The sequence below is a fragment of the Nicotiana sylvestris genome, chromosome 9 (genome assembly GCF_000393655.2).
Source record: "Nicotiana sylvestris chromosome 9, ASM39365v2, whole genome shotgun sequence".
Taxonomy (NCBI): Eukaryota; Viridiplantae; Streptophyta; class Magnoliopsida; order Solanales; family Solanaceae; genus Nicotiana; species Nicotiana sylvestris.
The window spans coordinates 188,024,071-188,048,024 of NC_091065.1; the positions used below are offsets into that span (position 1 = coordinate 188,024,071).

General features: G+C 36.0%; 1 protein-coding gene across 1 annotated transcript; it reads right to left on the minus strand.

The window, feature by feature from the left end:
- Nucleotides 1-1,229: 1,229 nt before the first annotated feature.
- On the minus strand, nucleotides 1,230-19,042 carry LOC104220606 (phosphatidylinositol 4-kinase alpha 1-like). Its single transcript, XM_009771504.2, has 26 exons — nucleotides 18,188-19,042; nucleotides 17,670-18,011; nucleotides 17,431-17,577; nucleotides 16,288-16,458; nucleotides 15,990-16,148; nucleotides 15,768-15,895; nucleotides 15,381-15,687; nucleotides 15,070-15,235; nucleotides 14,708-14,925; nucleotides 14,063-14,221; nucleotides 13,783-13,965; nucleotides 12,845-13,339; nucleotides 12,359-12,718; nucleotides 11,323-11,537; nucleotides 10,908-11,088; nucleotides 10,610-10,743; nucleotides 10,369-10,519; nucleotides 6,709-6,975; nucleotides 6,219-6,296; nucleotides 6,040-6,084; nucleotides 5,230-5,402; nucleotides 4,895-5,090; nucleotides 4,132-4,272; nucleotides 2,791-2,999; nucleotides 1,855-2,016; nucleotides 1,230-1,768 (listed from the first exon to the last, which is right to left on the minus strand). Exons 1-26 carry the CDS (start codon nucleotides 18,938-18,940, stop codon nucleotides 1,510-1,512), a joined length of 5,799 nt encoding a protein of 1,932 aa, XP_009769806.1. The 5' UTR covers nucleotides 18,941-19,042; the 3' UTR covers nucleotides 1,230-1,509.
- Between the last annotated feature and the right edge of the window lie 4,912 nt (nucleotides 19,043-23,954).

Below are 23,954 nucleotides of genomic sequence, written 5' to 3' on the forward strand. Positions count from 1 at the left end.
AATAATTACCTGAAAATACGCGTTTTTACAAAATATTACAGTTTATACCTTTTTAGGGGGAAATATTTGCAAAATACCCAACAGGTATGCACATTGTGTACCTTTGGATTATACAATTCACATGTTATATACCTTAATACATAATAGTGTGATTAATTCTTATTACCGTATTCTAGGGGTGTTCATGGTTCGGTTTGGATCGATTTTTCCCTAAAAAGAAATCAAACCAAGTAAGTCGGTTTTTCAAATATTAGAACCAAACCAAACCAATTAAGTCGGTTTTTTCTCGATTCGGTTTATGTCGATTTTTCGGTTTTTTCGGTTATTTGTCAGTTTTTTCTTAAATATAAGACATACACTACCAAACACATATTCTGGCAACCACATTTTCAATGTAACACTATCAAATCAATTGCCCTTTGAGAAATCTATTATTTACCCAAATATATTGATGATAATTGAATCAAATAGTGATGAAGTTTAAGGACACAATTAAAAATATGTTATTTTTAACACGAAATGGACTCTTACACTAAACAAAAGAAAACTACCAATCAAACTAGAATGTAAAGGTAAAGAACTATATTAAAAGTGCAAACTATTAACATTTACCATAAAGTTTTTGAAACTTTGTATAACAATACACACACACACACACACACACACACACACACACACACACACATATATATATATATATATATATATATATATATATATATATATATATATATATATATATGTGTGTGTGTGTGTGTGTGTGTGTGTAATAATAAATTTGAAATAGCTACTTCTATAGTCGGTTAGGTTCGGTTTTTTCTGATTAAGACCAAAACCAAACCAAATTTGATCGATTTTAAAAATTCAAAACCAAAACCAAACCAAACCAAACCAAAAAGTATTGGTTTTTTTGGTCTGTTTGGTTCGGTTTTTCGGGTTTTCGTGAACACCCCTACCGTATTCCTTCGAATTATACAATTATGTGAATTGTATACTGAAATAGTGTCAACAAACAGGCCTATGACCGGCTGTATTCATACATTAGAATTTCACACTATCAAAAAAAAAAAAAAAAGGAGGGCAATCCGATGCACTAAGCTCCTGCTATGCATGGGGGTGGGGGAAGAACCGGACCACAAGGGTCTATTGTACGTAGTTTTACCCTGTGTTTCTGTTAAAGACTATTTTCACTACTCGAACCCGTGACCTCATGGTCATATGGCAGCAACTTTAGCTCATGCTCATGCTCAAGGCTCAACTAATTATATACAGTAGTCGTTAGTTAGCTTTTACACGGCTCGATTAGGGTATAAATAGTAAACACAAGCTTTTACAAGCAAGTCAACTCATCTCTGCATTTCTTCATTCAATTTTACTAAAGATCACTTTGCAGCTTCACGTGGCTACCCCTTCAAAAAGAATTACACCAATGTGATATATATTTATGTTTCCACAGATATACAAGTGACCAGAATATACAGTTTCTGTGAAATGCTGCAGCACTCCCCCTCATTTTTCGATACCCTGCTGAATGTATTGAATCAAATCATATCCAGCAGTCGTCCACTTATTGTACGCATCACTACATGCACGAATCATGTAATTGGCTGCTTCACGTTCACTCATCTCGGGATGAAATCTCTTCCGAAGATTTCCTATGGGGTCACCCCTACTAAAGCAAGGCAATCCGCTATCTACCATCATCGAAACTGTATTGATTATCCCATCCATGTAGCGACGTGCAGCAAGGTAACCCTTGACACACAAGCTGGAAAACCAATCCAACTTTAGCATAAGAAAAAAGATATTCATACGTAAGAAGACGGTGCAATTTGCCCAAAAGAGATCACTTACCTTACAAATTGGTACCATGTCTCACTTTTCATTGCTCCAGATGGGTCAATTAATTGGGTCATCTCATGACTCAGCTTGAAGTGAGCACTTTCAAATCGCATATTTCTACCGGGAGAAATTTCCAGGATAAAACCAAAATCAATGTGGACAAGCCTACCAGCACTAGAGAACAATATAAAAAAGGAAATTCATCACCAGATGAGTCAATATTACCCAACTAATATTGATAAGCTTTAAAAGATGCATATTTATTCCAGAATAATGTATTCGCTTCTTTGGCATCCAAAAAATATATCCATTTTCTTGAACTCTTCCACAAGAAAATCTGCACCGTCCACGTGGAAACAACATCTTGAAAAGGAACGCACAACTATGAAGTGAAGTTAATTCTCATTATTTGGTTCTTGGTCTGTTAAGACTCATTTAAGACTGGTTTACTCAATAATCAAGCAAAGCTAGAAATACCATCAACAGTGTTAAATAAGTCCTAATGAACCAGTAGCCAAATGAGCTCGAATAATTAAATCACTAGCAATTTAGATATATAGAATACGAGGCTACTTGATCTTGCCTCATGAACACAAATGATAGACTTCCTTTATTTTCTTAATCTGACCAATCATAGTAGGTATCCCAATCATACTTCGGAAAAACGAGCCCACTTTATGACAATTGACACATCATTGACATATAAGCAGGAAGGCATGATCAGGACGGAAAACATTTTAAGAAAACACTTCCAAACACATGAAACGGCAGGTGATCTCCCCTTAGTTCATGCACTTCAACTGTTAAAATAACTTAAAACATTTCCACCATGACATGACAATAGTTTAGAAGGTCTCCACATCTTAACACCAAATTTGAATTGGATAAAGTGTAATGTCACAAGCACTGCCAGTAGGATACTTAACAATCGAAGACTAAGGTGCTTACCTGTCAATCAGAAGGTTCCCATTATGTCTATCCTTAGGTTGAAGCAACACGCTGGCAACTGCATAACCTGCACTGCTAATGATGAAGTTCTCACGAGCAGCTTCAAAACCGGGAGAGCCAACAGGCCCAAAGTCTTGTTGGAAAATTTCATATAGACCACCATCAGTCATCTCACCCATCTGACTTCTGCTCCGTGAGTTGGGTACAACCTGCAAAAGGGACAGATATAAAAAGATTACGGCGGTGAAAAAAGCTATACTAGGGGGTCGTTTGGCTTAGAGACAAGTTATGTTGGAATTAGTAATGTTGGGACTACAATTGCAGGGACTAGTAATGTTGGGATTAGTAGTGCAATGATTAGAAATGCAAGGATTGTAATGCGTTTATTTCTTGTTGAATATTTGAATTGATGTATTACAAATTAGAAATAAAATGTATAATTTATCTATGTTTACTTTTAAACAAAATAGAAATTTGTTTACTATTATAATGGTTAGTTTTGTCATTTAAATGTTTTTAATCCATGTATTACTAATACTCACATTCTTATTCCACATTCTTAATCTTAACTAACATAAAATAATACATATTCCCGCACAACTTATGCACGTATTCTCTATGTGAAAAATAAAAGTAATTGAACATGGTATAAAATAATGCTGGATTTAATGTAGAGATTAAATCCCTTCAAACCCCAACCAAACAAAACCTAAGTGAACCCATAGTCATAGGATAAACTTAATGTCATCTTTCTATGTATTGTACTGTAGAATATACAACAATGTACCGCATGCTGGGTTTTCTCACCAAAAAATGTCATATACATCAGAAAACAACTCTTTAATCTATATCCAATACAAAACAGTCCACAATTGTAAAATGGTCAATTATACAGAACCGGGGGCCATATAGCTAACCCGGCTGATTTGGGTAAAACTTAGTTGATCTATGGCTTGTTTTCATCCTCATAAGTCTTTCTTTTTTCTTCTTTACGATGGTCATTTCTCCCGTAATTTTTTTTTTTAAAATTGGTTTTCAACACTGCTGTGACAATGCTTTTCTTGAGTTGAGGGTCTGTTGGAACAACCTCTCAACCTTCACAAGGTAAGGGTAAGGCCTGCGTACACACTACCCTCCCCAGACCCCACTTGTGGGATTACACTGGGTTTGTTGTTTTTTTTATTTCCAGCTTCATGTCTTTTTTCCTCGCTGTAATCTGTTTCAGTTCATATCAATTTCCGGGATAAATAAGCAGTTTCCAGATATTTCACATATGAAAACTTCAATATGAAAGCACAAGCATCCATGAAACTAGATGCAGATGGCATACAAGGCATTCACCTCAATTATTCCTCTTTCTGGGCCAGTTGGGAGAACTCCATATGGATATAAATAAAGATTAAGCCCAACAGCTTCAAAGATATCTTTCAAAAGTGAAATGACTTGTAAAGCAAGAACATCTTGCCGACAATCATCTCCAACCTATGCCAAAGAAAAACGAAGTTTAGCTACATGTAAAGTAGCATAAACAAGAAATGGATCGTTAGCATACTGAATTATTTCAAGTGCCATCTAACAACTTAAGTTTGTAGATGAGATAGGTTACAGAATCTCAAGATATCTGATCATACATAAATCCTGCTTTCAAGTTTCAAAGTCAATCGTCATTCAAATATATTGATGTATTTGGTTCAAAATAAGAAACAGATGAGCACGTGAAGAAGTGTTGCGGAACCTAAATAAATAAATAGAAATGTCTTCTCTAGGAGAGTGAAATTTTTTAGGTGAGGTGATACACCCACTTTGAGAAAACTTTTAGTGCTTAACAACAGAAATGTCAATACCAAATCTACATCATTTGAATAAGCTAGAACTAATTGCATAAAGTATTCAGGATTATTGAGCCCATGTCAAGTTCATCTACTTACTGAGTTCAAAACTGAAAGCAATTAATGGCATAACTTCTAAGTTCTATTCCTTAAAACTGATGTATCAGGTAAGATAAGAAAAGCACCTAATTTTCAAGACCACAGGCAGATTTTGTTTTGTTTGAAATGAAAATATCTAAAGTTAAGGAAAATACAGTTATATCCCCCATTCTTACCTTGAATATACAGGCTTGGGGTTTTATGTCATTTTGATCCCCATCTCGATCTGCCACGTTAAATGTGATCATAATAGGAACCTTGGCAGCAGATTGCAAGGGAATTCCACTATCAACCTGAATCCCTTTCACGATTTTATTAGGAGCAGTAGGTAGATAGAGATCATCTCCTTGCATCTCAATTTTCTCCAACTCCCTAGTTACTCAAAATATGAAGTTTGTTTCAAGATATACAAATATCCAAAGGCACACAGCACTTAAATAAATATGCAATTTTTTGGTTGACAAATAAAACAACTATAAATTATTAAATCTTGGCGCACATTATACTTTACCTACGAATGCCAGCTCTTCGTTCCTCCTTGGGAAGTGGATAGAGTGCACCAGATATAGATGTGACCTTGTTAAAGAAATCAAACTCTCTCTGAAAAACATCACGAGCCTTTTCGCTGAACCCGTCAATTATCCGTTGCCTCACAAGAGGAAGTAGGGCCAAAAATGCAGCATGCTGAAGATAAAAACACATAGATATTTACAGTTATAAGGGGAAAATAATACAAAATAAGAATAAAAACTTTTTCACCAATGTGTAGGTAAGTGCAAGAATTTATGATCTGAAACAGCTACAAGTAAACGAATTGTTGACTTCAAAAATGTGCTCATGTGTCAATACAAAAGGTAAGTTAGACAGAGAGAGCATATGAACAAAGGAAATGCACATCACATACTATGTGAAGGTCTGAGAGAGAGAGAGAGAGAGAGAGAGAGAGAGAGAGAGAGAGGTAAAAGTGAATCATACAGAAAACAGATAAGTAGATCTCCTTAACTGATAAAAAAAAGGATCTCCTTACAGATAAGGATGGTTATCCATGCAACAAAAATAAAGATTGCATTGGGAAAACCTGAGACAATATAGTCGCAAAGGAATAGAGCCCCCACCCCCCAAAGTCAAATTGGTTTGGAGGTATTACAGTGTTGGCCAATAGCTTTTCTATCTGAAATTTAAAATTTGCAGCTTCCAAACAAATCTCCTCGAAATAGAGATTGTGCACGACATGCTTATGGAAAGAGAACCAGATAAGAGTGCTTAGAAAAAGGTGCATTAGATGGTATAATATCAAGAGGTATCAGTTGAATTTATCTACCGTTGCAGAAGAATCTTTCCCTGACTCCGGCTCACAAGTCTCGCCCTGCAAGTGCTTTTCAGGTTAGTGGCTATAATAGAGAACCAAACCCACGTTCACCATAAAGCAAGAGGGAACAGATTTATTATTATCCTACAAAGTAGTCATCTTAAAACTGAAATAAATAAAAAGCTTCCCACCTGCAGATTCCATATTAGAATATGGGCAAATATGTGACTCCTTTGAGTAGCTCTAAGCAAGTATCCTTCTACTAATTTCTGCATGGGTTAAAATCACATGATTAGGGTCAGTCAGATCTGTTATATGCAAGAAGATTAAGTATCTTTTGCCATTGACGCATACGACAGATGGGCAGTTGAGACACAAGGAAGTTATATGAGAACTACTTCGAGATGAAAAGCCATTGTGACATCTACTATTTAATTCTATTCATTTTGCCTACAGGTACAAACAGAATCATTCACTCATCTTTATCATAACCATAAAATTGTTGTTTCATGAAAGAGTAATAATATCTGGATACTGACAAGAATGCTAAATCCAAGGTGGGAACTATGTAAAAGCATTGAAGTAATGAATTAACTTCTGAGAGTACATCTGTTTGACTTGCTAACCAGATGATTAAAAGCCAAAAAACAAGTTCACATCATAAAGTCCAGTAAAACACACCTCGCCATCATATCTCAGGGCCTGCACCAATTGGGGCATGAAGAAAGTTACTCTTTGAGGAGGATAGGACTCCAACACCCTTAGAACATAAGCCATTACGCGTGGATGACCTTTGTATGCTGGTGTGAGGAACTCTAGCGCCTGTGTAATTGAACAAGCAGCCCAGTGTGGCAATTGTTGTAAAAGAGTTGAATTTTCATCAATTGCTTTAGGTGTAACAAAGTATGGCAATGCTTCAGGTATGTGACGTATCTCCAATATATGCGACTGTAATAGAAGCAAGATAATCATTTACATCAAACATAAAGATTTTCAAGAAAGGAAAAAACAAAAATAAAAAAGATATAGTTCAACAAAATGACAGCTATAGAAGGAATTTCAAACACAAAAAATTCAAGAAAGGAACAAACAAAAATAAAAAAGATATAGTTCAACAAAATGACAGCTATAAAAGGAATTTCAATAAGTCAAGTTTTTGGATACGAAGGACGACTAATAAGATTGTAAAACAGGCCAATTCCAGAAAAAGTTGACAAGTCAGGAGCAGTATATTAGATCATATTTCCTTGCATGCAAGACAAAATAAAAAATATCCGACCTTAAGATGCCATGGAAGATCACATAATCTCAAAAGAAACATAATGATTTGTGAGCAGATATATCTTCCGATCAGATATCCTTGTTTCTTACTATATGCCTTTTCTTGGACTAGATTTTATCCATCAGAACCAAAAAAGCTACAGGGCCTAACACAATTAGCATAATGAGGAAAACTGCTCCAAAAATTCAACAAATCAAGTTACAGTTAACAAACATAAGCAAGCAATACAGAGAAATAGCAGTGAGCAGCACAAAAAAAAACATAGCAACTTCAAAAGAACATTTACTCAGGAGAAGCATTTGTCTGACAGTTTTTAGCATGTTACACACGTAAAGCGGCCCTAGCAATAATATGTAAAATTTAGTTTTATAGTATCTGCAAAGAGGTTTGACTCTGACTTTGACAATTTAAAGTAATTAACCCATTGCAGTAAAAGAAAAAATCATGGAAATGAGCAAACATTGAGTGAAAACCCAAAAAAAAATATGTTTTCGATAAAATTCCATGCCTGAACTACCTAGGCAAAATAGATGCTAAGGCAATTGATGACAACTCAAGCCATTTGGACAAATTTGAGGAAACCTCTGGTCAACCGAAGCATACTGTTGGAAATAACCAGTTTTTTAATTCAAAATCTGCCAAAGAGTGTATTCGGACCAGGCCAAATTTGAAAGTTTCAAACGTAAATACTCAAAATGGATCAATCATAAAATGAAAGTGATATCTGAAAGGATTGATTCTGTCATTCTGAAAGCCCAACAGGACATCATTTTCATGAATATGAGAAAATTTTGAATGGATTAAGTGAACTTAAGGACAATTGATTGGCTTTATGCTGTACAAGAAAAAGCTCTAGAAATACAGTGATCTATGCTGTCAAAATCATCACTTCTGCCATCCAAGGAATTAATGTTTTTAAAATCATGGATACAGTCTATATTAGTAGCTGAATTCTACCCAACTCCCCAAATCATGGATACTGTCTATATTAGTAGCTGAATTCTACCTAACTCCCAAAATCATGGATACTGTCTATATTAGTAGCTGAATTCTACCCAACTCTTTTTATAGGAAAATACTCCCTCTGTCCCATTTTATGTGACACACTTTCCTTTTTTAGTCACAGAGTAGTCAAAAGCGAAAAGCTCCAAATTCTGCTGGAGCTTTAAGCATAAAGTGCAATTAAGCGTGGGCTTTAGTGTTGAAAAGTGCCGATGAAGAAAAATTTAAAAAAAAGAAATGCAATGCAAAAAATATAACTATAAACATAAAAAAAATTAAACAAAAGAGTAGAACAACTATAATTAGGCTATATATACGTTGTTGTGCCCTTACAGAGAACCCATTGGGCAAGCTTCTAGGGCTTAAGCGCCTTTAAGCAAGCCTTTAACAACACTGTAGTCTATTCCAAAAAAGAATTCAATATTTAGAAATATTATAACTTTAATGATTTTTAAGCCGCAGAAATGTGTATAGCATGTTTTAGACCACAAGTTTCAAAAGTCTCTTTTTTAAAGTCCGTACCCAGTCGAACACCATCACTTAAATTTGGATGGAGGGAGTATATTTTATTAGAAGAATAAGCCCTAAGTAACACATTTAGACAAACCCAAAACTTAAGCAAAAGAAACTAGCTCTTAGCCTCTGAATTCAATTTCTTTCCCAATCTTTATTTTCCATTAACTCTGTCATCATCATAGTTGACACTGACTTGAAACCATCAAAGTCACACTCTTATTTAATGCTTCCCCTCTTTCCTGTCTGGTGGTTTTCCTTGTCTTGCTTCACAATCTCTTTGCCAAATGCTAACTCCTTCAGCTTGTATCATGAACAACCTTACACTTTTTCTTATTATAAGATTTTAAAGGAGAGATAATGAACCTTACCTTTTCATTGTCAGACCCATGAATAACCATGATATGCTTAAAAACTGTAGCTCTGCCATCACGGTCTGATGTTACCTTGTTAGACCTTTATAGCGATTCAGTGACCTGATGGATTGAGCAGTTTCATCAACAATCTGGCATTCTTTGTTATCCATTCTCCAAGAACCAATTTTGACCCTCTATACCCTGTTTTGATGTTTATCTCCATCACCAAATTCATTCCCCACTCTTTTTCTAGATTAGAGTCCTCATTTGAGAGTATAATCCCCTCCTCCAAGAGAATCCCTCACAAAAATTACTTGAGCTTCTTGTCAGCCAGATCACAGTTTCCCAATAGTGCCGCATATTCAGCTGTTTCGTATGAGTGATCCTCATATTTTCTTCGTGAACAAACAGAAACTTTTACCGGGGGAAGTCTATTCCAACCCTGGAAGAGCAGAGGAAATAGAGCTTGGAGCGGAGGAAATTTTGAAGTTAAACACATTTTAGTTGTCTGAAATGCAAGGCAGCAAAACATTATTTGATACTTCAGCTCAAGTTCAACACTATTCTTATCAAAGTTGATTTCATCGACTCCTTTCTTTGCTAAAAAGGAGCAAAGACCTACATAAATTTTGAATGTGACACCTTCGCGGTGCTTTTATGTATAAAGCTTTGCTTATCCATAAAAAGATGATACCAAGGCAAGGCATATGTTGTTACCAAAGATATCAAGGAACACTAGGGATGGAACAGACAAGTTGCAAGCATATTCTACGGGATGCAACTTTCCCCCATCTTTTTGGCCAAAAAGATGCCTTAACATCTAGTTGGGTAGTGTTCCATACCAAAAGCAACTTTCCTCCATTTAAATCATCAACCCTCACTCAAACGGAAAGATATTAATATAGAATAAATCATAAAGGACATCTTTCTATTGCTGGTTAGAAAGTTTTGTTACCTACCTGAGAAACTGGTTGTAATATGATGCACAATTGCCCTTCTTTTTAGATGCTTTTGCATAAATATTTCAAGAAAATAAACAAATAAAGTGACCTGCATCATCCTAAAGTCAACTTGTCCCATTTCTGTTTCAAGTATTCCATATTCTCTCTTGAGATATCTATCATTCAAGGCACTTCAGGGTTTGATAAAAAAACTGGAGGGTAGAAAAACTGGGAGGGAGAAACATACTTGCACCAATTGCGTTACTTCTGCCTTCAGATGATTATTTGTAGGAAACCTTGCAGCAAGACAAAAAGCTATACGAGGATCCACAGAAAAGGCAGTTCGAGCAAAATCGACCCATTTCTCAGAGCTGATTTTAAGACGTGAAGTGCTTTCCCTGACATTGGAAGAATTCAATAATGACAAACCACATTAGAAGAAGAAGATAAAACAGGGACAAACACAATCAGCAATCATTGTGTATTACTTGGCAGTAGGTTGTGCCCAGACATCAAGCCTGTCAGCTTCATGCTGGCATAACATCAGAAGCAACTGCTTCCGCTTCTCCCTCCCAACAGCATAGCCCTCCATTTGGCCCCAAACAGGATGGTGTTGATTTTTCTGCGAGCATCATTAAGTTAACAAAAGAGCACAAGGACCATAAAAATTTGATTGCAGTTGAAGGAAAGAAACTGTTCTTATGACAAAAACTAAGGATATTGTTGGCACAAGTTGCTCAATGATGTAAGAAGCATGGTCTTCATCAACTCGTTTATAATTCTCACCACATCATTCAAAGAGCTTCCATTTTCGAGTGCCCACCCTTTGAAATCGAGTTGGGGACTATCTAACTGCTCATTCAAAAGATGATGGACAAACATAGATACAGAATGCACTTCACTCAGCGCAAAGCTCTTATTCATGTCATACCACTCAGGTTGGTGAGCAAACCACCTCAATGAAGCCCTGAAAATGAACATCACCCAAATGTTTAAATGAATGGCATAATCCAAAAATTCCCAAGTCTGATGTAAACTTCCATAAACAAATAGAGAAATGTTTGTGTGCAACTTAATATCTACTAGAGAGATATTGGGGCTAAGAGACAATGAGCAAGGACCTTCCACTACTCATTCCCCTGCCTCTATTCACAATGCAAACAAGCATACTAGTCCAATTAAAGGCAAGACAAGTCTTTACCGATATATTCTGTCTTCTAGAAGCTGAAACCCAGCCATGACGTTTTGCAAACTACCCTGTAACTTGCACGAGCAAAACTTCAATCCAAGAAGCATGAGGGTGAAAAATGTGCCAGTAGCAGCTGGGTGGGAAGAAAAATTCCAAGGTAGTTTGATAGTTCCTTGCAACAACCGCCCTAAAAGTAAAAGCTGTGAAACACTATCATGTTGAACGACCTGCAAAGACAAGTTTTTCAAAAGGACAAAAAACTTCAATTTACTATTTTATATACAGTTAAGAGAATCAAAAGTCTGATACAATGATTCAGGTAAGACATCAGTTGAAAACTTCTAGCAACATTATCAAGATTACTTAAAGACGTGTTTTTCCCAAAATGGTTTATTATTTGTCTTTGTAAATGAATGGTTTAAACCATGTTTTCTTAGACAACTTTTGACCCCCTGGAAAAAGGAGTGTCTCAAGAAGTCGAGCAAAAACTGAAAAGCTCGAAAGCGTAGAAAACGTCATCGTCTCAGCTGTGATCAAGGTTAGCAAGGATATAGTAGCTCTACTGCAGTATAACCACATTCCAACCAAGTCAAACAGAAAAAACATTCAACAAACCAAATACTATCTAGATCGTAGTAATCCACATAGAAACAGCATAAGTGCAAGAAATTGGTAAGAAAGGGAACTGAGGGCTGCTCTTGCAAGTGCAAGAGGATACTCGGTAAAAGTTATACCATAGCTAAATAGATAAAATAAGAGAAAAGCTGAAGATACAAAAATCGTAAAATTGGTATCACCATGGAAAATCCCATATATTTTAACTCTAAACTCAAAAAACTACTACTGAAGTATTTGATAAAGGAAGCAAAACATCATACAGATACAATTATCCAATTAATTTTCAAATAAGTGATGGGTTAAGTGTAATGTTACATCATCTCTAACATAACCACTTTGGGTGGACAATAGAGCAGCATGTGCTTGATCACTGCATTTATTCATAAGGAACAGCTAAGGAAGTTGAAAGCATTGAAACACTGATAATCACCTCAAAACGATCAATAAAGAACCCAAGCCATAGTCTATGGGCCATTATTTGTTCAACGGGACCCTTTTCAGGCGGTGCTTCTGGCTCCCCAGGTCCCAGGTGAGGCCTTAACTTAGCACCAGGTCCACAACACCTAACTTCAGATGCAAAAAGACCTCGCTTTGTGTCGACTGTTGACAACCATGCATCAACAAGCTCAGCAAGTACTAGAGAACACAATTGAGGAGCAGCTGAAACCAACCATGTCCAAATAAATACACCAGTCTCCATGGCATTGGATGTCAATATATAAGCTGGGCTCCAGCAAAGAAGACGTAAAAGTTTTGAAAAGCCTTCTACATTTGATTTAGAATCTGATCCCTGTGGACAACAGCAAATTCAGTAACATGTAAAGCGAAAAACAAAATTTAGGGGGAAATGGAAGTTTCATTTCAGCCTAAGGCCCTAGAAAAGCAAAGACTGCTTGAAACTAGAACTTGATTATACCAGATCAGAGAGTAGAAAAGCAGTTGCTTGAGAACAAGTTTCATGGAATGATGATTTATCTACTTCTCTCCCTCTTTCTGAATCATTAATAAATTCCTGGAGCAGTCGGAAAAACTTTTTAAGTAAAACCTCAGAAAAGGACCCAGTTTTTGGCTGCAAATGTTCCACCATATCACCAGGACCTGAAGCTGGGGGATCAAGGTTACCAAAACTCCCATATAAACTTCTCATTCCAGCTATTTCACCAGCATGATTAGACTTCACAGTTGCACTGATCATACAAGTACTGAGCACCTCGAAATTAAATGACTCCCTCAAATTTAATTTTGCTCCAGATGCTGCAGCTGCTGCAGCCATAACAGCAGGAATATTTGCTGTTTTTGTTCCGGTCCAATGGTCATTTTTACCAGTACCAATTTTTATTTCAGATAAGAGAGAAACAACTTCTGCTGTAGGCTGCGATTTTTGCCAAGCGTTTGCTTTACAAAGTTTTTCCTGAAGCACGGAAAGAGATTAGCTAATAATATGTGCAATAGATAATATGAAATAGATTGCAAAGAAGGGAATAAGCCAGTAAAACATCAGTATGAACCACAGAAAATCAGATCTTTCGGCAAAAAGGTATCTAAGATTTTAAACTCTAGGTACCGAATAAGCTAAAATACAGTCTCCACATATGCGAGTTGAAAGAAGACAATGTTTTTACAATGTTAAGGACTAGTGACGCTTTTCCAACAAAATACATTTCCTCTACATCATAGTGGAGAGAAAGACCTAAACGTTCATTTTGCACTCTAATAAAGTGCATATATCCCTTAGCAAGAGAATATGCACAAGCGCCTGATCGTAGACTAATAAACATACTTGACATAAGTAACACGGAAGAAAAAGAGTTACACAACAATGTCATGAAGCTCGAAACTGATGGAATAACAAACCTGAAGAAGCCCCTGACTAGTACAAGGAGCCTGTGAAAGTGAAAGAATCATCCATTCGCGAACAGTCCTTTGGTACAAGGAGCGAATAGTAGCAATGCAAGCAAAATCATTGATTGCAGATGAAGGCAGATCATTGTGCACTGAAGATAATACTGAATCTAGACAAGAAGAGTTCCACAAAATCTGCAAGCCAGTAAATTATTCAAACTTTGCATCAAGCAATGGCAAAAGGCAAAGGTAACAAACTTTACACTTGGTACAAGCAGCAATAAAAGTCCACCTGAGGAAAACGATCTCTTAATTGATTCAACAAGTTAACTGAGATATCTCGTATATGCTCATTCCTTTGGGACACACTTTTTACAAGAAAACTGACATGGGTGGTCAATGTAGATTCCTTATAGTCAGCTCTTGATCTAGTCTCTGACATCCGATCCTCCTGCGGCAACTTACAAGGATCATATGACCTTTATGTAAAAGGAAAAAAGATAAGAAATGGAAAGGGAATGCAAAAGAAGAGGATCGGAAACTTATATTTGTTTAAAAAATATGATCACCTTTTAGCTTTTCATTAACAAAAATACTCCCTCTGTTCCAATTTATATGATGGTGTTTGACTGGCCACGGAGTTTAAGACAGAAAGAAAAACTTTTGAAACTTGTGGTCTAAAACAAGCCATAGATATTTGTGTGGCTATAAATCATCTCATTAAGGGTAAAATAAGGAGTTTAAGTTAAATTGTTACTAATTATAGAAAGGACTCATTCGTTTTGGGACTGACAAAAAAGGAAAGACTGTCGTAAATTGGGACGGCGGGAGCAGCTAAAGGGATATGTTAATGTTATACAGTATAAACATTGTTGATTCGATACAGTGACGAACCATGTCCATAACAGCAAGACAAGCCCAGCAGAGTTAAAATTACCGGCCATGCTACTGCTTTTTCAAAAGCACTGTGAACAATGGCTGTCAAGCACTGAGAGATAGCCGGTGTGAGGCCAGGAATTTTCAAGTATTCAAAGACACAGCTGAAGGCACTTCTAGAAGCTGTTGAACTAGGGCCCAAATTGAGGATCCCAGCATTGCTACTAAACCGTGTTATCTCCAAACATGCCACTGCAAGTAGATAAGTTGACTTGACACCTGTAGAGGCCAAAAAAGTATTTATGAGGCCTAAAAAAACATTGCAATCGTCACTTGTATCTAAGCAAAGAATATCGCCCAAACAATTGAAGTCATTAAGAACTTGGTTTCCTTCTCAAACTGAACATGAAAAACTCTACAAACCGGAAATTGCCCTCATTGCTGAAAGTTCCATACACCCTCTTAAAGCAGCAGAAAGAGCAGTTCTTTGGCTAACGGCAGCTTTCTCATTGCCACCACCACGCCGACTACCTTTAAGAAGAACACTTAGTTCCACCTCATCTTCAAGCCACTTCATGGAGCTCACAACCTGGTAAACAGCACGTTTCAGACCCTTAGAAAAAAATTAAGTTAAACAACAACTATGCCTCAATGACAAAGAACTAAGTATTCTTGGAGAAGATGATCACAAATATTGCTCAGAGGGTGAACTTCTAAATTAGAACCGAACTTACAAGTGGTGGGGTTCCTTGAGAAATGCGTTGGACAGCAGAAGACCAAACAGCAGGCCACATGTATGGACCACTCACTGCTTGAAGGGAAATCGCTCCAGTGCTGCCAACACTGTTTAGAGTAGTTGATACTGACTTTGTCATGCCATGATGGTCCTGTAATGGAGGAGCTAACCCAAAGAGAGCGACATAGAACCACAAGTTTCTAAACAACTTCAAAAGTGAAGGTTCAACGTCTACAGTAGGATCAGAATCTGAACATATCTCAGCCACGGCAGGAAGAAGAGGCCCAAGAAAATCTGCTCCACACCTGCAAAAATACAATGTCCCTGAGCTTCTCCAGAAACAGTCAAGTAAAGCACATTTTTAGCCAACATTAGGAAGGCCTACTTTCCAGTTTTTGACTCTGCAGCCAAGCCCACATCTGAGCACAGGGATAGCAAACGATGACGGTAGTCAGTCCGCAACTTAGGAGTAGTCAGGGATTTGGCAATCAGAAGAAATCCTGTTGGGAGTGTCTAGAATGGGATTGAATATGTGATTAGTCGGCCAATAAGAAATTCTCAGGGGATTATTAAATTCTATAATATGATAAAACCACCATGAGCGCACCTCAATACGTTCTGTTGTGGCCTCTGGAGATGTGGTCGTACTTTCAGTTGAGCAAACAGCAGCAAGCTTACTTAAGTAACTCCTTGTCATCAGAACAACTGCTTCATGGTAGGACTTCTCAAAACCTAAACTCGCCAGCCGAGCAACAGCATCAAGAAGCTGTAGCAGCTCAGCAAAAACAAGTTGAAAGACTCAGAGAGTGATTCAATTAGTTCGGTTCACAGAGTAAAGGGTTTCATAACTTGAGTAAATGAAGCAGAGATACAAGAGCATTTCTGATGAAAAAAGAGTTTCATACTCGGAGTCTCAATAAGCCTGGTATTGATGCATCACCCTCCTCTAAACTTCCAATGAAGAAAGGCAATATCATATCCACAACTTCAGGCCTCTTAATTGAAATTTTGAGACCAGCTAGTAACCTTATAATGTCCAACTGCAGGGAAGGAGCTGCCTGCTTTTCTTTCTCTACCTGGAAATGTAAGGATTTGCAGATAATATTAACAAAAAGAAGACATAAAGAAACACTAAAAGAATTCAGCAATATGTCCCTTTCGGAAATGCAAATACATATGAGCCTCTTAGGTTGCCTGCTACCAAATCTGTAAGATATCCCCACCTTGGAGTAAACATATAAGATTCTACTTTGTCACAGGGCAATCAGAAAGATGTCTGTTTATTGGCACAAGTATGCATTAGCCAATCAAACAGTGGATTTTAGACCTCTACTTGCAGAAGCTTAGGTAATTTCAAACCTCTAATTGAGTTATAGGTATTTCAAGCAAAGTCTAAAGCAAAACAAAAGCTCACAGATATAATCTTGAACTAACAAAATTTATAAATTGTTACCTTTCCAGAATAGTGGATAAAAGCTTGAATAACCAGTAATTGAAGAAGAACACAAGGAAGCTAGAGTCTACGGGAGAATATAAACAGAGAGTGAGATGGATGGATTTAATTTACATTAACTGTAAGATCACGAACTGTAGAAGTAGAAAAACATTATTCCAAAATTGACTCACATTCAATGACATTATGGCTGATCGAATTCTAAAAAGAATCAGCATAACCCCTTATCCAATTACAAGCAAAAGGGCCTTCATGACTCCAAGTTCAAGGTATCAATGAGAAAAAGTGGACAGAAAACTATCAACTTGGAAAAGACAGCTTTGTAGAAGGTGAGCGGTATAATCAACAGTCTAAATGATCTTCAAACATACATAATTTTGAAGAAATTGAAAATGTGGTAGAAAGCTCTGTATACCATTTCTAAGCAATATCTAGCAACTCCAGAAAACTGGTAGGGTTTAGTACCTCTTGATTTTTTTTTAACGGTGTTTAGTACCTCTTGATTCATCAAGAAACATCCATGTTCCTTCCACTAATAAATTATTAACGCATATGAGCTATTCAAACTGCTAGTTAAAAGCAAGATAAAACTAACCTCTTCCTTGTAACGATTCCTTTCAAGAATGCTTGTAATAAAAGTATATACAGAAAATTGATTCTTGTACAATCCAAACTGAATTATCTCACAACTTGTCTTCAACACGCTTTCAAACATGGCCCCCCTGCTGTCCCAGGTGTCTGACTGTTGTGAAAAAATTCAAATCCACAAGTTATGCTAGATTCTTCAACCACGACTGAACCATTAAGTGTGACCTAACGCACCGAAACTCGTACCTGAGCACATGTGTCCAGCACAAGAGGCTTAAACCGAACGAGCAGAAATTCAAGCATCTGACCATCACGAGCAACAGCAGCACGGGAAATTCCAGAAAGCAAGGAGCTGAATAGCTCTTCACATGCTCTCAACTTCCGCCACGCAGAGTGTAAACATGCCTTTGCAGCACCTATCAACAACTCAAGAGCTCCACGCAACAACGTTTTTGATGATTTTCCATCCAAATCAAGGGATTCAAGAATTTTAATCTGCAAACTGGCTGCTGCCTGATAAGCAGAAAGCTCGGCGTTGATCCTAACTTTCAGTGACTGCCCTTGTTCCGACCAGTCATGCATACTTTTCTGCCAGTCAACCAAGTAAAGAAAATAAACTGTAACAGAATAAGCTGCAATGCAACAATAGCAATGCATGAAACAGAATAAGCTGCAATTATAGTAACATGCAACTTCTACCCTAAAGGTATAAAGTACTACACATTATTTAACAGGATAAATATCAAAATCATAAAAACATTTACCTTTAAGAATGCTACCATTAAGCGAAACTGTTGTTGTACAACAAATCTGATATTTTCAAATAGACCGGCAGCAATGGAGGATTTATCCAGTACAGTTCCTATCAATTTCAGTGGCATTTCTCGTCTCTCAATGCTATCCACTGCCTCCTCAACAACTTCATCACTATCCCCACTGATAGATGAACTATCAAAGGATGATCCCGTAGAGCTAGGAAAAAACATCTTAAACTGCTCAAGCATGCCTAAAACCAACTTGTTGGCAGCGGAAGGAACAACAGGGGGGCAATTACAACAAAATGCTTTCAAAACCACCTTTTTAATCACCAAATCCTCATTCTCGTTACTTATAGCTGAGATCATAATATCCCCCGTGAATTTAGCCACGTCAACAGAAAAATCTGGACATAATTTGCATGCTATACAAATATATTCAAAGAAATCAACAAAAAAGGAACCAATTGAGTCGTTTGTAAAAGATTGCGGCCAAAAGGACCGGTTGAAATACGACGGAATTGAACGATAAAAAGCGAGAACGACTGACTTAGGCGTTTCATATGAATGATTAGGGCATTTAGAGAGGAACCGTGCGACAGCGAGTATAGCATTGAGTTGAGACCTTGAAACACTAACCCTAGGTGTTGATCCTCCTAGGGTTTCTGCTGGAGGACATCTGCCGCATATCCATGCCAATTTCTCCCCCAATTGAGCTGGATTTTCTGCTATCAAATCACATAACTCGATCATGGAGTCCATTCTAGTTCTACAAATATACAGCAAAGAGTCTCAAACGCTGTATTTTCTTCTTTATCAGTTTCGGGCAAAGCACAATGCGCGCCAGAATTTGAACTTGAGAATCCTAAAGCAAGTAAAATACTTGTTTTAGAGATAAACTTATTGTACAGGTTGTTTATATCAAAATTAATAATTATAAGACATATATTTTGTATGTATTTTTTTAGAACTCATGTTTACATGATATATATTTTACCTTTGATTTGTTAATTCTTTAGATTAATTATTTACTCAAGTGTACGTATAAGTATTTACCCTTATTTTAGGACTGTCAAATTATAAAAATTGTATAAAAATTATGTATAAAATAACGAATTTAGTTTAACTTTCTAATTATAAGTCTTGCATTTCTATATTTTTCCTATAATTTGTAGGGAGAATTACACAAAAAAAAAAAATAGTCCACTATATGCATTGCAGCAGAATAACCCTGTTAGAACTTTGTAAATCTGTAGCCCATTAACAATAGGCTAAAGTTTGACAAATAAGCATTTTTTTTTTATTCTATTGCACGAAAATTCGGTGATTTTTTATTCTTCTTCCCCAAGTTTATATATATTCTTATTCCAGCTATAAAAAATTCAAATTCATATATAATGCAACTTGAAAACCTTAAATTTTCTTCTTTTTCAAGTTCCAAATAGCATAAATAAAAAAATAAAAATTGAAAAAATAATTGCACGTTCATGATTTTGTAAATAAATCCATAAGAAAAGTCGATTTATACGTAGATTGAACATATAAAATTTTAATTTTAGACTTAACTGCACATGTGCATTATATGTATAATGATGTATAACTTTGTATAAACTTGTATATACATTAACAATGTATATCAGAAAAATAAGACAGACAAAAAAAAAAGAAGAAAGTGTCAAACATCCATGGATGCCTATTATGCACGTACAATGTATATACACACTTATGCATTAAAAATATATCTAATTTATACAATATTATATGCATATATACACACTTGTACATATTTATACAATATTGTATAAGTGTATATAAACACTACCTTTAGAAAGGAAAACTTTTTTTGTGGCGCCATAGTCGCCAGTAAAGGCCGGTAAAGTCGCGACTAAAACACGATATAGCAGGTCGCCACTAGAAGGGGCGGGGCGGCAACCATGCCGAGTTTTGGAAGCGCCTTGTTTACCTTTAGTTCGCCACAAAAACAATTTATTTATATTATATTGAAAGCACGAAGGCCCTAAGCGAAATATCGTTCGTCTTATTTACCCCTTTAAAATAGAGTTCACACTTGACAAAATAGTCATTTTATTATTTTTCTTTATATAGTATTAATCATTCAATTTACTTTCCTAATATTTAGAAATAGTCATTTAATTACTTTCTTATTTAGGACCTTGATTTAGAAAAGTGAAAAACACATTCCTAAAATTCCTACCATAAGTAAATGAGAAAAGTACGTTTTAGAGAAGGAATTAAAATATCTTCGATTCCTAAAATCTTAAGTTAATTAAAAGAAAATATATATTTCAAGAAGGGATCAAATTATTTTAAATTCTATTTTTTCCTATGCATAAATAGAAAAGGACAATACATTAAAAGGAAACTTTTAGCTACTTTTTTTATGAGCAATTTTTCGGCAACTTTGTCAAACAAAAAGTAGAATCCTTTATTCCTTTTCAAAAAAAACTTTTCTATTTACATGCTAAATTTTGAAATGTTATATATTTACTTTGAATATATATAATTATGTAATCCATAAATATAATTATTTAGGAAGGGATTGGGTGGAATGAGTTCTTTTGGAGTGTTCCTATTTTCTCATGTGGTGCATAAGTTAGAGTTAAATAAAAATCTTTGAGATGAGAAGAAACATAAGACTCAAAAAAGGGGATTAAATTGGGAGTGTGTGGCTGACGGCCTACGAAGATGACTGAAATACAGATCGGTTTACCTAAATTATAGGAGTGTATAGGGTATATGCAGAATAAATTTGTTCTTTCTATATATATTTTATTGATTAACACGATAGACACGTGCAACGCACGTACACTAAAAACTAGTATATTGATATGGACTATTCTATTTTTAATATTTTTTGCCTCTTGATTTTTTATTTATTATGATTTTAATGATGTGCATATGTAGGAATTTCTAATTATATTTTAATTATACACACGACGGAGACTTAATAATTGCAGACTTATGAGTCGTTGCAAGCTTAAATGCTAGCAAACTGCAATACTATAATGCCATGCTTATCAGATTCATTTAAGCTTAAATTTTAGAGGAAATATTAACCTTCCAAATGAAAACCAACAGATCAATGCTTCTTATGGGGTGATTGATAAATGAAAAAAGAATGTCACTAACAGTATAAAATTAATAGAACAAACAACTCAAAGAAAAATAAGATGACCTCTCACAAAGGCCTTTTTATACTTTAATAACTTGGTGACAAATATTGTAAAATTATTTCAATGGGAAGACGTGGAGCCGCGGTAACCGTCTCTTGCAGAAATGCAGGGTAAGGCTGCGTATGATAGACCCTTGTGGTCCGGCCCTTCTCCGAAACCCCCGTATAACGGGAGCTTAGTGCACCGGACCGCCCTTTCTATTTCAATGAGAAGAAGCTTTCTACATAATTATATACAGGCCAGCTTTAAAAAATATATCTGATCATTTCCCTTAAAATCGCTCCAGCCCTTGTCTGGAAGTCCTTGGGTTTCCAAATATCTCCAACTAATTTTCATAACATCAAACCAGTAACATGATAACATGTCTGACTTGATCACGACGAATACAATCTCTCCATCACAAAAACTGCAGACTCTTGTTCTTAAATCAGACGATTCTAAACCAAGCACCTCAGCGCCTATCCATTGTGAATGAGAGTGAATGATATGTGTATTGGTAAAAATAAACATTACACGTGGATTTATGTGAATGGCTGGTAAGACAAGACACGTGGATTATCGAGAAAGTGACAGCTGGAGAAATGTATTAAAAGAGGCACGAGTCATAACATATGCGAGCAAATTGTAAACATAAACTTTAATTGCATACCATGATCTTGAACATGATAATCTTACATATAATTGTCATAGAAAACATACCTGAAGCGGAATCCATTATCTTGAAGCGGAAACGTTAATTGAAATTGGTTTCTCGCCCCTTGCCCTAGCTTTCGTTATCGCCGACTTTAGTGATGGAAGAGAGAATAAAATATGGTAACCCTAATGGGTGGGGAGAGGACCAATTTATAGAGGTTCTTATTTAATCCGGTACGTCCATCAAGTAACCGATCGGACGGATAAGATTTGCTCATTAATTAAATATTATTTATCGGCCTAATCTTATTGGGCCACCAAAAAATTAACGTAAGAAAATCTTACATTCTCCCACTTGTCCCAATAACCACATAATATTAATATTTAATATAGGAACATTAGTTGCGCATAAACAAATCTCTTCTATAATGTCCATCATAAATACTATAACACGATAAACTACTAAATGTGAGTTATTGCGATTATATATAATTTATCTACATACTCCCTTCCATATACTATAACATTAGCAACTCATCATACCAAGTCCATAAGTTATAAAATATTATGGTCCACAATAATATCTCATCGAGACTTATCTTGTAACATCTCAAAACAATAATGTGTACACCATTATGAGAAACAGGAAATCACTAATGTCTATCAGAAACATATAAATGAGCTCAGAGTGTCAAAACATCATAAATACATCAATCATAAATATAACCAAGACCCATTCTATGTACATGCTCTTTAAATATCTTTGGCTGTAAACCTTTCGTTAATGGATCTGCAATCATGAGATCAGTTCTAATATGTTCAAGTGACACTCTTTATTTCTGAACTTCCTCCTTGATGATAGGCTATAATTGCGTATTTTAGTCGATTATTACACTCTAATTTACTGCACTTTAGTTGAGTTTGCGCTTTAATCGCTAGTATTTTGCACTAACGGTGTATTTTATGCCTTGTAGGAGTGATTTCGAGCTATATAGATGTTATAGAATGAATTCAAGTGATTTGAAGCTTTGAACTCTGAGTAAAAGCCCAAGAAATTAAGCCAGAATCGTATTCGGGGATCAACGGATGATAAAGCAACAAAACAAAGACTCGAGTAGGCATATTGCATACTGTCTAGTAAAATGCATATAACTTTTCTCTTATAACTCCATTTGGGCTCCACAATATATAGTTAGAAAGTAACTCAAAGGGCTACAACTTTGATGTTTTACGTTTTTTCAAATTCCAAACGGAACATGGTGAAAAGCGCGGTCGCAACCACGACCGCGGAGCTGAGGTGGGCTGAGGCAGTATACCTGCCATATACCGCGGTTGACCGCAGCCGCAGCAGTCCAGACGTGAAATATTGTCCTTTTTCACATAGGAGAAGGTATAATTGTTTGGGCTCGACCCTACTTGGTATATATATACATAGAAAAACGGTATTTTTAAGGTTGGACATACTTTTGACATAAAAATTAGACCTAAGGAGGCTAAAGAGACTGAGGATTCGACCTAAGGAGTCAAGAACACAATAGGAGCAAGGCGGGGAATTCTTCAACGAGTTTTTCCTTCCTCTTCTTATTTTTTATTGTTGGTTATGATTTTTAGTATTGTAGTTTTACATACTATTATGAATAGCTAAATTGTTATCTAGGGTTTTGATAGAACCTTTTGTAGGATAAATTCTTGTTATGTTTTTATATAATTGAGCCGTTGGATTTCTCTACTTGTTCAACTACGTGTTTATTATTGTTATTGAATGACCATCGATTGATTGTGCCTATTTATTATGTGTTGCTTGAGAAAGGATACATATTTAGGTTATTGTTGAACAACTTCACTCCTAACGTATGTGAGAATTCAATACATCGGGTTTAAAGGTAGGTTTAGAAATAACAAAGCCTTGACGTGGTCATAATGAGCGGTTAGATAAAGCCAACTAGCGT